General features: G+C 37.5%; 1 protein-coding gene across 5 annotated transcripts in view; it reads right to left on the bottom strand.

Moving 5' to 3' along the window:
- Positions 1-14781, bottom strand: part of CadN (neural cadherin) — a 109899-nt gene that overhangs the window by 19849 nt on the left and 75269 nt on the right. For 3 of the 5 annotated variants that reach the window (XM_089869874.1, XM_089869871.1, XM_089869872.1), the window contains exons 16-20: positions 9699-9863; positions 6563-7148; positions 6116-6345; positions 5039-5681; positions 1106-1606 (exon numbers count right to left, since the gene is read on the bottom strand). In XM_089869874.1, coding sequence (XP_089726000.1) covers positions 1106-1606; positions 5039-5681; positions 6116-6345; positions 6563-7148; positions 9699-9863 — 2125 coding nt within the window. Of the gene's footprint in view, positions 1-1105; positions 1607-5038; positions 5682-6115; positions 6346-6562; positions 7149-9698; positions 9864-10668; positions 10834-14781 lie in introns of all 5 variants that reach the window. The other 2 variants (XM_089869875.1, XM_089869873.1) reach the window with 1 other exon arrangement.

Raw genomic sequence — 14781 nt, 5'->3', positions numbered from 1 at the left:
ATTTTTCGCATAAAAAACGGTAGCTGCAAATAGCATGATGTTTATGACAGGAATTCTCACTTTCCCTAGCTTCTTTGTTCGACCAATCAGACACTCTACTTTATGACGTTAATATAAAAAGAGTGAAAGCTAGTTTTTAGTTTTTACACCTAACAGGAAAACATAAAAGACCAACGGAATACTTGAGGTACCGTCAAGATACTCTATAGACGTCACCATGTCCTAAGAACCCTTAGTTTACTAGAGTATCCCGAAAACATCTCAAAATTTTCATCCTTACGAAGTGACGACAAAAGTTGAAGTTTCCGTGAGTCCCTTCTATTTTCCCTGATCATACTAGTCTATAATATTCTAGTATTTTTTAAAATGAGAATCAAAGTCGAATTAGATGAAAATTTATTTTCCTAATGTCTAGTGGAATTTCTCAGGGTTTTTTTCTGAAAGAAACTTCTCTTTATAAAACGTCTAGACGCGTTTTTATAAACACAAGAGTTCGAACTTCGTCGGTGGTATGCTAATTCGAAAGTAGTTAAAAAAAAAACATTTTTTGGAATAGTTTTAGGAAATACACGATAAAATGAGCAACAGTTAACAACACTCCAGAGTGTTAAAAGCAAATAAAAATGTAGCTATTTAAAGTTACTGAAAATAGGTCTTGCTAATACCTTGGAGCTTCCAAGATGGGGCTTAACATTAGTCAAAAACTTTACCCGTGCACTCCTCATCTCTAAAACACGAATACACATTAGGCACCTCTGCGAAGTCGATGACGTCATAAGGCTAGCTATTGGAAACCTTAGTCATCTGACGTCATCAGCATAACAGAGAGGTCTAACACGTACTCTTTAGTTAACTCAACATACCCTTTTCAAAAGTCTGCAGGGTAATACAGAGGTTGGTGTTTGACCACTTTATATTCTTAAGAAAGAACATTGATTGGTTTGTGCCTTCAAATAATACGGACCAAATTTGGTGGACTGGTAACTTCGAAGCCCTATATAAGGTCTTTGGGTTCACATACCAATCACTGTTCCATCTTAACCCTAAATCAATCTATCAGACGATACTACAACCCACATAATCAAAGATTAATAATTCGACTTACCGGAAATCCTGATTGACCCCGAGTTGTAAATGGCTTCCTCAGGAATCTCTTTGACGACAACGGTAACATTGGCGGGTACTTCTTGGGTGTGTACCCGATCGTAAACCAAAAACCTCAAGAAATAGGTGCCGGCACTGGTAACGTTCTTCATCGTAATCATACCAGTCTCTTTATTCAAATCAAAGTTCGGATGCACCGTATGAGATTCCCAGAAGAATGTCTTGTCTGGTAAATCCCAATCATCCAAATCCTCAACGTGTACTCGACCAATCGGTGTCGGAGGAGTGTCGCCTTTAAAGTTGTAGACAAAGATGTGCTTGCTACCGGGATGCATACGGTTATCGTTTATGTCTCCAATTATCACTGTCAGAGTAGAGGTGCCCGTCATGGCCGGGTTTCCACTGTCTTTGATGACAATTGGAACGTAATATTCTTTTCTCTCTTCGCGATCAAACTCTTCCAGGGATTCGACAACAGCCATGCCATCACCATTAGCACCAGCTTAAAAAAATAATATAAAACTTTCTATGTTAGTGGCTGATATTGCCATCGGTAAAATCAGTGAGCAAGTATAAGAAGGAGAATCAAAGAGGGAAGGTAACTATAACGGCACAGCCCGATATCTCTCTGACGCGCAGCTACCTCGGCGCACAGCCGAGGAGCCAGACGTCACGTGATCCGTTAAGAACAACTGCCCTAAACGAACTTCACCGATTTTTCCCCCCTCTCTGTTGCGCCAATTGCGCACAGCTCGGTACCGGTTTTGAAAAGGGGGAAGGGCTAACGGAGAATTCTGCCTCTCCCAAGTCTCCCCCTTACACGTGCTCACTGGTACAATACACTCCTAAGATTTAACAGAACAAGTGTCGAAGTCCACTCCAGTACACAAATTTCATCTGGTAAGCTAACATAAACATGCCTGTTGAGCCTAGAAGCTTGCGTATTCTCGAAAATACAACACTAAAAATTTAGGGACTTTAATATTATCGAAGTTCCTTATCCGAAGACATCCTAATTTAAAATTCAGTAAAATCAACATAACTGCCTTAGAGTCTAGACTACCACTCAATATGTTTACGTTAAACTAAACCTAAGATTCGAAAATGCGGCCACTGTAATTCGATGTACAAGAATGTTCCATTGGGACCTACATCTTTGAAAACCCTGCCTTTGTCAACGCTAACCCGTAATTGTTGTACAGGGAATGAAGGTCGATTAGACCCTTGATGTTTAGTGAAATGAAATTTTAGCCAACTCCATTTTAAACCAGCAGAAAATTCATCGAATAGCAAGCACAATCTTACTTAGAAATTCATTTTAAAATCCTACAGTTAAGTCTATTTCCTTCCCTTTGCAAAACAACGTAAATTAAGTCACTTATTATTAAGAGATACGCTACATTTGCCTTCAAAATAAAACTGTATCGATACACGATACACATAAGGTCTATCAGTACAGCGTAAAATGAGAATTCGGTGAAATGAAAATCTAATTTAGAGAATTCGCCTTCCTTTCAGACAAGGGTGGGTGCCGGGTTCAATCCAGGAAACCTTGTCAAAATCCTTCTCCGGGGTTCGCTTGTACTCAAAATTGGGAATCATTAAGGCTAAGAGCTAGGGGAAGGTGAATTACAAATACTAATGAGTTATTTGGAATACAAGCGCCGCTACACTCCATTCGACTAAACATTAAAGAATATTTTACAATTTATTAGGTTAGTTTTAATGAAACATTTTACCCGGCTCTTTCGTGATTCTTCAGTCGGAATAAACTTTCCATTAATTTGTTTATGACGATTTTTTATTTATTTTGAAATTAGAAGTATGTCTGCTAATTGCTCATACCAAGATCTGACCATACGATTCAATTAAAACTAGGGGAATAAAACCTGATAAGGTGTACGATGTAATTGTACAACAAACATGTACACACTATAATAAACTTTGGTAATTATGCCGGACTTTTAATAAATGAATGGCTAAATTTCTAGAAATGTTACAAATTTTTGTGCCTAGACAACTTAAAGACTTTCAAAACTATTATTCAGAACTTGGGGTTTTATGCATGACCCCCTTAACGAATTGCGTTGCTATTGGATATATCTGCCAGATGAAACAATTTACGATCAATAAGTGGTTAATTTTAAGGGGGTCATCTATAAAATTTTGATGTCAATGGAAAAATCGTCGGGAATGCTTATAAAATTACTCTAATATATACAAAGATAAACGTTCTAATGATGCAAGACTTCTAAATGAATGGCTAAATATCGACAAATGTAATAAATTTTTGTGCCTAGACACCTTAAAAACTTTCAAAACTATAGTTCAGAACTTGGGGATTTAGGCATGACCCCCTTTATGAATTTCGTTGCTATTGGATATATCTGCCAGATGAAACAATTTACGATCAATAAGTGGTTAATTTTAAGGGGGTCCTCTATAAAATTCTGATGTCGTAAAATTACTTAACGTTCTAAACATCAGTGGAAGAAACCCACGTTATCTTTTGCACGACATTTTTATAATTCCTGCCTAGATTTAGTTTCTTTCCATTCCGAAGCCCTTGACAATCCACGAGATAAAGGTGAATCTAAGGTTGCCACCCACCTAATATTTCACTATGTCAAAAGCATATAGTCGTTACAACTACGATTAAATTTTGAACCTAAGGGGTATTAGATATGCTAACAGAAAAGTAACGTAGTATAACAATCCTATAACAAGGAGAAAGGGGCAAAGTGATTTCGTTGTTTGTTAAATTGCTTGGCGGAATGTTTGGACAAGGTCCGGAAAAATTATTAAAACGCCATCTGACACCAAGGTATCCATTAAAACATTTTAAAAGTAGGGTCTAAAATTTTGAATCGCCATCCCTTAATTTCTCCCCCCCTCTCTCTTTGGTTTGCCCCGAGTTGCAAGAATAAATTTATATAACGGCGTAATTAGCGTCGTCGACAGTGAGGGTCTACTAAGCCTGTTAATGTACAACGCCCAACAAACTTTTATTTGCCATTAAAGACCTAGTTCTTGGTAGGGCTTGAAGGGATATCTAAATGCATCAATATCTATTTTTATTCAAGAGTGTTGTAACTTAAAAAATATCAAAAATAGACTTCAAAGAAATCTCTTGGTGAATTTTAACTTTTAAAAGTTTTATCTTGATGGGGAAATATTTTAATGAAATTCTATGAAAAACGTAAACTTTCCGTGAAATAATGTGATATTTTCCGTGAAATACCATGAAAAATGTAAATTTTCCTTAAAGGTACAAATTTTAGATTAAGCCCCATGACTAAGCAAAGCGAAACTGATGTCGAAACCTAACGAAGTTTCATCCAAAACTTTCTTCAACTGTCAAATTTTCATATTACACATTTTGATGAAACCTTTTAGGTACTTTAAAGAAATTGTGAGTTCGTTTAAGTGTCCTTCCTTTTAGGAGCGATGCTAAAGTGGTGTTCCATTTTTATATAGAGCATATTGGCCTTTATTTTACAAGCAAAAATGAATTTGCTATTTTAGGTTTCTCTTTAAAATGGGTTATAAAACTATAATGCCAGAAGCAATTAAGCACTCGTAAAATAGTTACCGTATAGAGTGTAAACGCGTGTAAACCACAATAAAAGAACTATATTAAAAGATCTAGGCCTAGTGGGTTTCACTAAATTTACTGGACGCCTAAAAAATGAAAATTATACTTTGGGAAAATTAAATTTCTCTAATTAATAGTAGAAGTTAGTTTCTGAACTTCAGTAAATTGAAGCAACTTAAATATAAAATTATCCTTTGTCTAACCGAAATTTAAATTAATACAGGGGCTAGAGTTTTAATTGTTCTTTGTAATTGTGTTTGAACTTCTTGGTGTGTTTAAATAAAATTTAACATAAAGAGAACTTATAGAAGTATGCAAAACAAGACAAGAGGTACTTACCAGCATCGTGCTTGACGCTAAAGACAGTTTTGATGTAATCATTATCCTTCTCGTCCAATCGGAAAGTGAAGGGTGGTCCATTGCCCTTTGACCTGTCATCATCATCCGTGGCCAAAATCTCTTCAACCTTCCTAGCCGGTTGATGTTCGGGTATAACTGGTCTATAATCCTTCATGAACCTCGGGGCATTGTCGTTGATGTCCGTTACAACAACCGTCAAGGTCGCGGTGGCTGTTCTGGGTGGTGTCCCATCGTCAATGGCTAGAATTCGAACCTGATGTCTGAAGGCCAATTCTCTGTCCAGCTTCCGTTGGATCTTAACCACACCGTCGTCGAAGATTTTAAATTGTCTTTTCTTATCCGAACTCCGATCTATGGCGTATTTCACTTGGGATTTGCCGCCCTGGTCCGGATCAGTGGCGTAAAATCGAGCCAAAGTGGTCCCAACTTCGGCGTTTTCGGGGATAGGAACTTCAATGTTGGATTTGTTGAATTCCGGCTTATTGTCGTTGATGTCGCGAAGTCTTACGCGTAACTTGGCGTAATCGACGTGAGCCTCATCTAACGATTCCCCGCCGTGATCACTAACTTGGATAGTTATATTGAAACCGTAGCGCTGTTGGGTATCTTCATAGTCAAGACCCTAATTGGGGGAGAAAAATGGCGCAGACCATATTCTTAGTGCCAACGTTAATGACCGTCGTTGGTAAAAAGTAGGAGATTTCAAAGAGCAAATTGAAGTTCGAAGGAGAGAGGGTGGAGTGGAAACCCTAACCTATACGGAACGACACCGAAGTCCTCCCAGCATGCTTGGAGTTTAGGTAGGGTCGTAGAGTACGGAATCGTAAAGGACGCCCCCTCTACTCTATCTTAAAAATGGAAGCTTATTCTCATACAAATACAATGGGCGCTACGCGGCAGCACTTAACAATCGCCCACCGAATGGTAGAGGCGTGCGCGAGGTACCATGGGAAAGTTTCAGTGTCGCAGGTGGCCCATCATCATTTCCACTGCATTTCTAGCTGATTGACGCTTCCGCAATTTTTGATAGGATAAAGAGAGAGCTCGAAAACTTACCTTAGCAACTTTCAGCGACCCAGTACCATCAGAATTGGTGACCATCGTAAATTTGTCGGCGCCGAAAGCATTGGGAATGACTTTATAGCTGAACCTATTAGTTTCTAGCAAATCCCCGTCATTGACGGAAACCACGAGAATAGGCGTCTCGGGAATGCTATCACCTTCCGTCTCGTCGACTTCAACGTACCACTCTTTCTTGGTAAATTCCGGTGGCATATCGTTAATATCTAAGAACGATAAAAGATACAACATTTTGCATTAAGATCACATCGTATGGAGTGGTACTTTGAGGGGAGGAGCTACGGGGACGTGACGTCAATATTGGTATGGCCTGAGCTGACGACTTCCAATATGGTCGCCAAAACCCAGGCAAGAGTTAGGACTGTGTGGCGTCACGAGAAAGTTCGTAGAAGCAGACTATTAGAATCTTCTGGATTCATTTACCTTTAATCTTGATGGTAGCAGTCCCCGTTCCCTTTTGCCCGCCACCATCCATGGCCACAACTTTAATGGTATATTCAGGGTTCGTTTCCCGGTCCAAACAGCAGACGGCCGTCGATATGACGCCAGTATCCTCCTCGATCTTAAATATCAATTCCCCATTCTCGTTGACTTGATTCTGTTCGATGGAGTACTTAAGTTTGGCGTTGTTTCCCTCATTGGGGTCGTCGTAATCCGTCGCTGTCATTGTCATAACTGTCATGTCCGAAGTACCGTTTTCCGTCACGTTGCCCACGTAAATGGCGTAAGGGAAGAACGGAGCATTATCGTTGATGTCCTTCAAGTTGACCAAGACGTCGGCGTAACCGACCAGGCCATTGCCGCCCTCGTCTTCGGCGAAGACGGTGAAGCGCCATTGGGAACGACCGTGAGGTAAGTCACGGTCTAGTGGTTTGAGGACGTAAATTTCGCCCGTGGTCGAGTTGATAGCGAATTTGCTGTTAGCGTGGTCATCGTCGTCAACTCCTTGACCGGTCAAGAAGTAGACGATTTGGGGAAGGCGATCGCGATCGCCGTCAGTCGCTGTCACCTGTACGCGAAGGTTTTCCAAAACAATGTTGTAGCGGAAAGTCTGACATTGAAGGGTGCTCTTATTTGGGGGTAATGCGTGAAGCTAGTTTTGTGGAATACTTTGAAACACGTCATTATCCTTGGCTATATGAATTAAGTAAACAGGTTTTTCGCAAAAACCCTAACCAAATAACATCATTTTTCGCCTGTTCAATGCCTATTTCGATATAACATCAGATTTGAGAACTGCGATAATAAAATTAGTAAACGTTATAACTACAACTTGTGTTTACGAACAAGCTATATTCCAACTTTTCTTTTGTAAAAATTATAAAATAAGTTTACAACGCGTATGTCTAATTTTGACTTATATTTATATGTATCATAGGTTTATAAGACATGTTCCATAAGTATGAAACTACCTATACTTCGTAATGCTAGAGACTTACAGTTCGAGCTAGTTCGAGAACGACAAGCGAGAATTCACTACACTCGGTTTTGCAGTCCATCTTCCTATTTAGTCTGTACTAAGCTTTTGACAGCGCCTCGCCTACGTCACTTCATGACAAGCTCTCAGTAACCAGTTACAAACTTATGGAACATATCTTATGAACTTGTATTATATAATATCTGTTCCTATTTTCTAATTCCTTTGAAATTCTAATTAAGTTCTCAAGCCCCATATAATATCTTTCAAAATATTCCAGAAAAACCGCCCTTTAAAATCCATTTGAGATCAGAAATATTTTAGCTCGTTTATTTTTAAACTTCCTATTGTAATAAAGATGAACCTAGGTGTATATATATAAATATGGATGAAGTTCCCATCTCTCTTGGCACTGAATTCAAAGCCAATAAAGACACATAATTTCATATCGAATTGGGCCAAGTAAAACGGGCCCTAAAACTTAACGATATCTGAACCAGGAAGGGGGGGGGGTACTGCTGAACTGTCGATTACGTTGTTAAAATTAGAACATAATTTTTTTTTTTAATTTTTTCCGATCTCAAACAGAAATTTTTAATCGATAAAAAAAGCACCTTATCTTTTAAAAATACGCTTTAAGGCACTTTTTTCCGATAAAATTAAAAAGCAAAAATGTGATAAAAGTTCGGGTGTTTTTTTTTAAGGGGAGGGGTCAAGGTGGTATACGAGGGGAAAAGGTCATTTTAACGATTGCTTGATGCATTTTATGACACAATAAAAAATTATAAAAACAACAACTTCTACAAACTATTAATAAACCACGACGTATTTTGGTTTTTTAAAAAATAAATTAATTGAAATCAAAACGGTAAGTAAACAACGGCAAAACATGCGCACATTGACGATGCAAATAAAAACGATTTTCTTTTAAATTTAATCTCGATTTGAATGAATAATTAAAAACATTCATGCTCGATAAAGACAAAATATTTGCCATGCCTCTATAATAAGTCTAATGAAACAAAGCCAATGTAGAAAAGGTCAAGAAGTTAATGTCTAACTTCTGCCTTTCCTTGCATTAGTTCTATTTCGAAGGACTGACTTTTTTTTCTTAATATTAATTTCACGATATAATTACCGGTGGTATTTTGTGAATTGGACGACAACGATTTTTGGGAGATTTTTTTTTCGAAATAAAACACCGTGTCCGGAAATTGGTTAGAAAACTAATCAGTTATTTGTTGTTGTTTTTTAAAGAGGAAGTGTGTAAGAAGTGTAAACACCCGCGTACCAGTTAAATTTTAAATAAAACCTATTACATATACCGTATGTTAAGAGTTATGTACCGTTTCAAAACCTTTTAATATTTTTTTAGTGCTTAAATCTGAGGGCTATGTACAATTCCTGTATCTTTATTGAATTAAATTGAAATGAAATGAGTTTATTTTTAATTATTAGATAATTAGAAATAATAGTTAATTAAATATTCACATATCTTGGGTTTAATTTAAGTTTTAAGGTAGCTTTAGTGAAAATTATTAAGCTTTTCTATATTTTCTTCATAGAAATAAAATTTTATACACGATCCCCTTCATCGTCTAACTTCTGACTAGTCTGGTTTGGCAGATGAAATATAAACTAGGTATAATTGGCTGATTCCTTAGGGGTTGTTCATAAAGAATTCTAACTTAAACTGAAGGGATATAACAATTATAATCCAATTAATTAATAAATAATATCTATAGGATTTTTAAACGAGTCTCTGACTATAATTCTTCTGAATACCTGAGATACTCCAGGATAATTAAATTGTCTAAAATGATCTAATTATGAGCACCGAATCGAATATCTTCGATCAATTCCTACAAAATCGGAAAAGGAAACCAACTCGATCTTTCAAAATAATTAAGCTAAATCAAAAGATACAGGAATTGTAAATATAATTAAATTTGCTGGAATCCCATTTAGATAGACCAAATTTAATAACTTTCGATAATTAGATTGTTTTTAATTGGGATATAAAAACGAAGTGGATTGTTTGTAAATCTGTGACGGACGGAACGTGGGACGTTTTTTTCGTGGTATTATAATAAGACGGTTTTAGATAGTTACTGTTATGTTTATTCGGTTTGATTTTTATACCTTTAGGATTTGCATAGGCAAACCCTCCGATTCCTCTTCGAGAATGGTCGTTTCGTAGGAGGTTTCGTCGAACTTAGGCGGTAGATCGTTGATGTCCTTAATGTGGATTCGGACAAAGGTGTAGTTCTCGTGCAAGGTATCCGAGGCAACGAGAGTTAAGTTGTACTAGAGGAGTTTTTTGTTTTGCCGCGCCACAACATAAATGAAATCGTGCAAAAATAAATAAATAAATCATGCAAAATAAACGCAAATGTTTGTTTTGTTTTCCTTCTTTTAAATCTTCCCTCAATTGATTGAGGGAAAATGTTTCTTAAATAACAAAGCACGTTTTAAAACCATGCGTTAATTTGTTAAGAGTCACGTGTCTTGAGTACTTGTAGATAAATTCAAAATGGAGATATGATAAGTCTGCTATAAATTAAGGACTGTGTTTTTAGAGTCAAACGGAGTGTAAAGTGTTAAAGAACATTGGGTTTACAATATTTAGTACGGAGACATGTGCTTCCAAACATGGATTGTCCCCTAAAACATGAAAATAGTAACACATGTTGACTATTTCCTCGTTTTGGGTCCGAGCAATGTGTGGTAGCCCACATATCTCCGTAACTTTATGTGTTAGATCCCATGTTTCTTTGACATTTTCCACTGAGTTTGACCCAAAGTGCACGCCATTTAATAGACATGTTTCAGAACGGTAAGTTCAAGTATCCAGCTAAAGTAAATGCTACCAGTAACCAAGACAAGTCTCAAAATATATTAATAACCATGCTTTAAACACTATACGAAAAACGTCAAAAAAACTCGTTATGGAATTCAACAACGAAAGCTATAATAAACAAAATATGTACGGTCAAAAGGGGTAACGAATCTCTGCTTCTGTCCAATGATAAAAACACTTCGGCCAATAGCGAGGAAAGGTTGAATGAATAATAAAAATGAAGGGGGTCAGGGTATTCAAGCTTGACGTGACCTGTAAGACTCTTTTGGGTAGGTTCCGGTCATCCTCCTCGGTGATTTGCGTCTCGTAGGTAGGCCGATCAAAGAGCGGTGGGTTGTCATTCACATCTTTGACATGGATGACAACGGTCGTGTGGTTCTCGTTAAGGTTGTCCGAGGCAACCAAACGCAGCTTGTACTTTATTAGGATTATCAGGTCGTGTTTGCGAGAATTAGGATCAATTTGGGATTAGCGTACGCTTTTTAACGGGGATAGGCATTTACCAATTCTCTTTTTTATATATAATTACACATAAAAATGAACATAAAACACCAATTTGTACTGGTGACTGGTGGTAAGGACATAGAAACCCTATAATGGCTGCCCTTAGTCGTCTGCTTTTAACTGTACAAGTGACTAATAATACTTCTCTTCGAGAGAAGTGTACCAATCACAAAGTGCATGGGGTAATTGTAACATGATTCTTCCCAACATTTGGAGCAAGGTTACTAAACCGAATCACATACGCGATAAATAGTTCCCTCGATCATCATTACTCTATTAGCGTTTAACTATTTGCCAAGGCGCGTGCATACGCTTATGCGTTTTTGTCCCACGTCAGACAATCAAGGTTTGTGGGTTGATTGCAGAGGATTTTGTACCAAACCGTTATAGAATCCACCCTATCACGATGCGATTCCATCTGAAGTTTGATGAGCAGGAGAGCAAAAGAAAAGGGAGCATGAGCCTGGGAAGAATCATGTTACGTAACTGAAGTATTAAGAGGATACAGAGTATCATCCTTCTTCTATTATCCCCTTCTGATAATACTCAACTTACATCACACGGATGTGCAAAAAAAAAACTAAATTGTGGAAGAAACCGTTATCGAAAGATATCAGATAACTTTCAAAACTTGTTTACGAAGACTTTTAAAAGCCACACTATTTTGCTCATTAATAAAGCAGAGGACTAAAGGCTTAAGGTACGTTTTCTAATTAAAAATTAAAAAGAATGCTCAAGAGACAACCTTTAAATTAGTGAAACTTTGTCGATAATTAATACCCCTCATTTGTTTGGGCTTCCACCTCTTGTGTTTCACGGAAAGATTAAGGCGCTTGAATAGTCTACTAAAAAGAACCCAAGCTAGATCCTCTAATCGAGTAATTGAGTAAAAACTTTCAGAAAAGTTAGTCACAACCCTCATTTTCCTATTGTATACGCCTCTGGTGTGTGAAGAATTAGTTCACTCTTTCATGTAAGGTACTGAAACCATTAACAATTAAGAGGGAGACCCTGGTAGTGTAGGGGTGTTGAACTATAGAACCCGATGTCACGCCCATACACCCCTTTGTGTATCCTGGAATAAATAACTAAGGGTGATACGTTCACACGAAAACACGAAACGGAAGACGTGAAAATGGATTTTTTAAGTGATAACCCTGCAAGGGAAATTAGTAACTAATTGGGGGCAAAACAAGTCTAAGTTATCATAATTTTTGAAGTATGATTAGGAATAGTAAATAAGCCGAGCCTAAATATTAAAATCAGTTACTAATTAAGGTGCCAATTAACATTTACGAAATGTAAAAACTGCTTTACTAACTTTCAGACAGTTGGGGGTCACGTGACAACCATAACAAGAGCCGAATTGTTTATGCATTTGAATCTTAAGCAAAGTGACAATTTTTGGTATTTTTCTAAGATGCGATTGTTTCATGACTTCGACGACTCAAAATATACCCAGTATTTTTCTAATCGTATAGGCCTACATTTTGAAGCATTAAGTGATTTATGAACCTATATAACGAAACCGGAAATTCTAGTGGACCCTGTTAGTTATTCCAGCAGACGGTTACAAAGAGAACTACTTATTTAATTGATCAAAGACGGTTAAAACCTGGCGAGAGAATCTGAAGCTCGCGCCAAGGTAAACAGGGGTCCAATTGAATTGACTGGCGACGCTGAGTTTTGTTAATTAGCCGAGGGATCTCCCGCGTAGTTGCCTGGCCTGGCATTAAAAGCTGACGAGAACTAAATCCATTATTTTTCTCTAGACCAGAATGCCCTACCCCTACCATCATCGCCCCTCCTTTTTGTCCAAATACTGCCTTTACCACTACCACTACCACTACCAAGTTCGTTTCCAGTCGGTTGTACCATAATTTGGAATGGTTGTCTCCTCTTTTTCGGTTAAAGTGACAATTAAATTTAGCCAAAATATTTTTACTGTTTTTAAAATTTCTACCAGTCAATTAGTTCATATTGAAAATGGGGCCTTAATTCTGTAACTTCTTTGTCAAATTTATGAAACTCATTACGGAAATGAGGTAATTAAGATCAGTTACTTTGTTCATATAAAAAAATCTCCTTGGGTAAAGGATGCTACTCAAAATTGTGCCTTGATGACATCATGGATATGTATAAATACTACGCACTATGGATTACCAACTAGGCCGAAAAGCTAGCCCACGAGTACGCGATACACTAACGGATGAGAGGTCGGGAGTAGCTAGGTCTCGCGGGGGGAAATGAACTATAACTCTCCCTAGAATCCTTAGTGGCGACTGGCGAGAGTTTGAAATTTTGCGCATGTGCAAAGCCAGAGAAAACGAATTTCTCTCTCCCTCACAAGGTTGGAAGGGGGGGGGGAGAGGTTTGAAGTCACATTTCCTTCTCTGCTGAACGGGCGCTTAAGCGAAATGCCTTCTTTAAGGTATGAGATTCGAGTCCATAATAGGTTGTACTTATAAATATACACGATTACATTAGGGTTAGTAAAAATAACCATACAAGCTCAGGGACTGCCTACCACATCTCTAACTATACCATAACGACACCGCTTCAATGTTATCCTGAACTATAAACCGAGGCTTTGGAACTCAGCGTCTGGCGTTTCATTCATCCTTTAATTAAGGACCATACCTTCGAACCAATGGAACACTAGCCCTGATAAGTATTTCTGAATTCTTCGGTTCAACTGACAGAGGGGGTGCGATGCGACTGGCGACATAGGGAGCTAGTTAGCTAAATGAATTTTGTAGCCTGGGTGTGCTGAACTATGGCAAAGCAAAGTGTTAACTATGGATGGGTCCCAGAGTGAATCCATCATTAAAATATGACACTCCCAGGAGGAGAGAAAGAAAACCCTCCCGCAGTGTGGCTATCATATATTTTTCATTTTTAACCCCGGTTATATAACATACATCAGTTAAATGGTATCGCAACCAAGGGGAGTCATTGTTCTGTTTCAACTTATAATTATGTAAAATTGAGCGGGGGTCAGTGAAGTCTAGAATTTGACCCTTTACTTAACCTAAAATTTTGATTTAGGGTAGTCCTAAGGGGAGGGGGGGTGAAAGCCATAAAGGACAGTGTTAGTTTATGAACACAGTTGGACCTTCCATACTAAAACCTTACTGGGAACTAAGTCAATTACGACAGTCTTGAATTATCTTTATTTTGGTTAATTTTCTAATAGGAAAGGTTGAGACAACTTAACTTTATACTCAAAAGAACTGAAAAAAATAAATGGTCTCTTCTTTAAAAGTAATTACCATTTATTTGGTCTAGAAAGCGCTAACTACTGTCTCGCCACGTTTAGAAGTGTCTGCTAGCGAGAACCCACACGGTATTGGTTCAACCAAGGGGTAAGACACCACAAAACCAGTGGTGGCGCAGTAGTCCTTGATTATTTTTAAGATTAATTAATTGCTAATTATTTTGCAATAAGAGATCATTTATTTATTTTATTATTAATATTTAAAAAAAGGCCATTATTTTAAGGTATAATGGTGTAAAACCGGTATCTTTTCCATTAAAACTATTATTACCAGGACTATTCGATAAATGGTTAGAACAGTGAATGCGTGTAGAGTTTTAAACGATCGACAAAGTTTCAGAAAAATTTCCGTTATCAAGTTGTTCGATTGAAAAAGAAGGCCTAAATTTACACCCAACAAAAGAGGATTTGAACGAAACAACAAACTAATGAAGACATATCTATCCACGCAACATTTCTTTGGACATTTTCCCTTATTTAGTTTGTTAATTAATATTAATAAATTACGTTATCTCGCCGGGAAAAAAAGACCTCGACTTATAATTAATTAATTACTATTCTAAATTAGGTTAACTAATGTCAAA

This window comes from Phalangium opilio, unplaced genomic scaffold, assembly GCF_054372755.1.
Source record: "Phalangium opilio isolate 3A_F unplaced genomic scaffold, DU_Popi_V2 ptg000031l_1, whole genome shotgun sequence".
In the NCBI taxonomy this organism is placed as follows: domain Eukaryota; kingdom Metazoa; phylum Arthropoda; class Arachnida; order Opiliones; family Phalangiidae; genus Phalangium; species Phalangium opilio.
The sequence above is the reverse complement of the archived record's forward strand: the minus strand, read 5'-3'. Positions and strand labels throughout refer to the sequence as shown.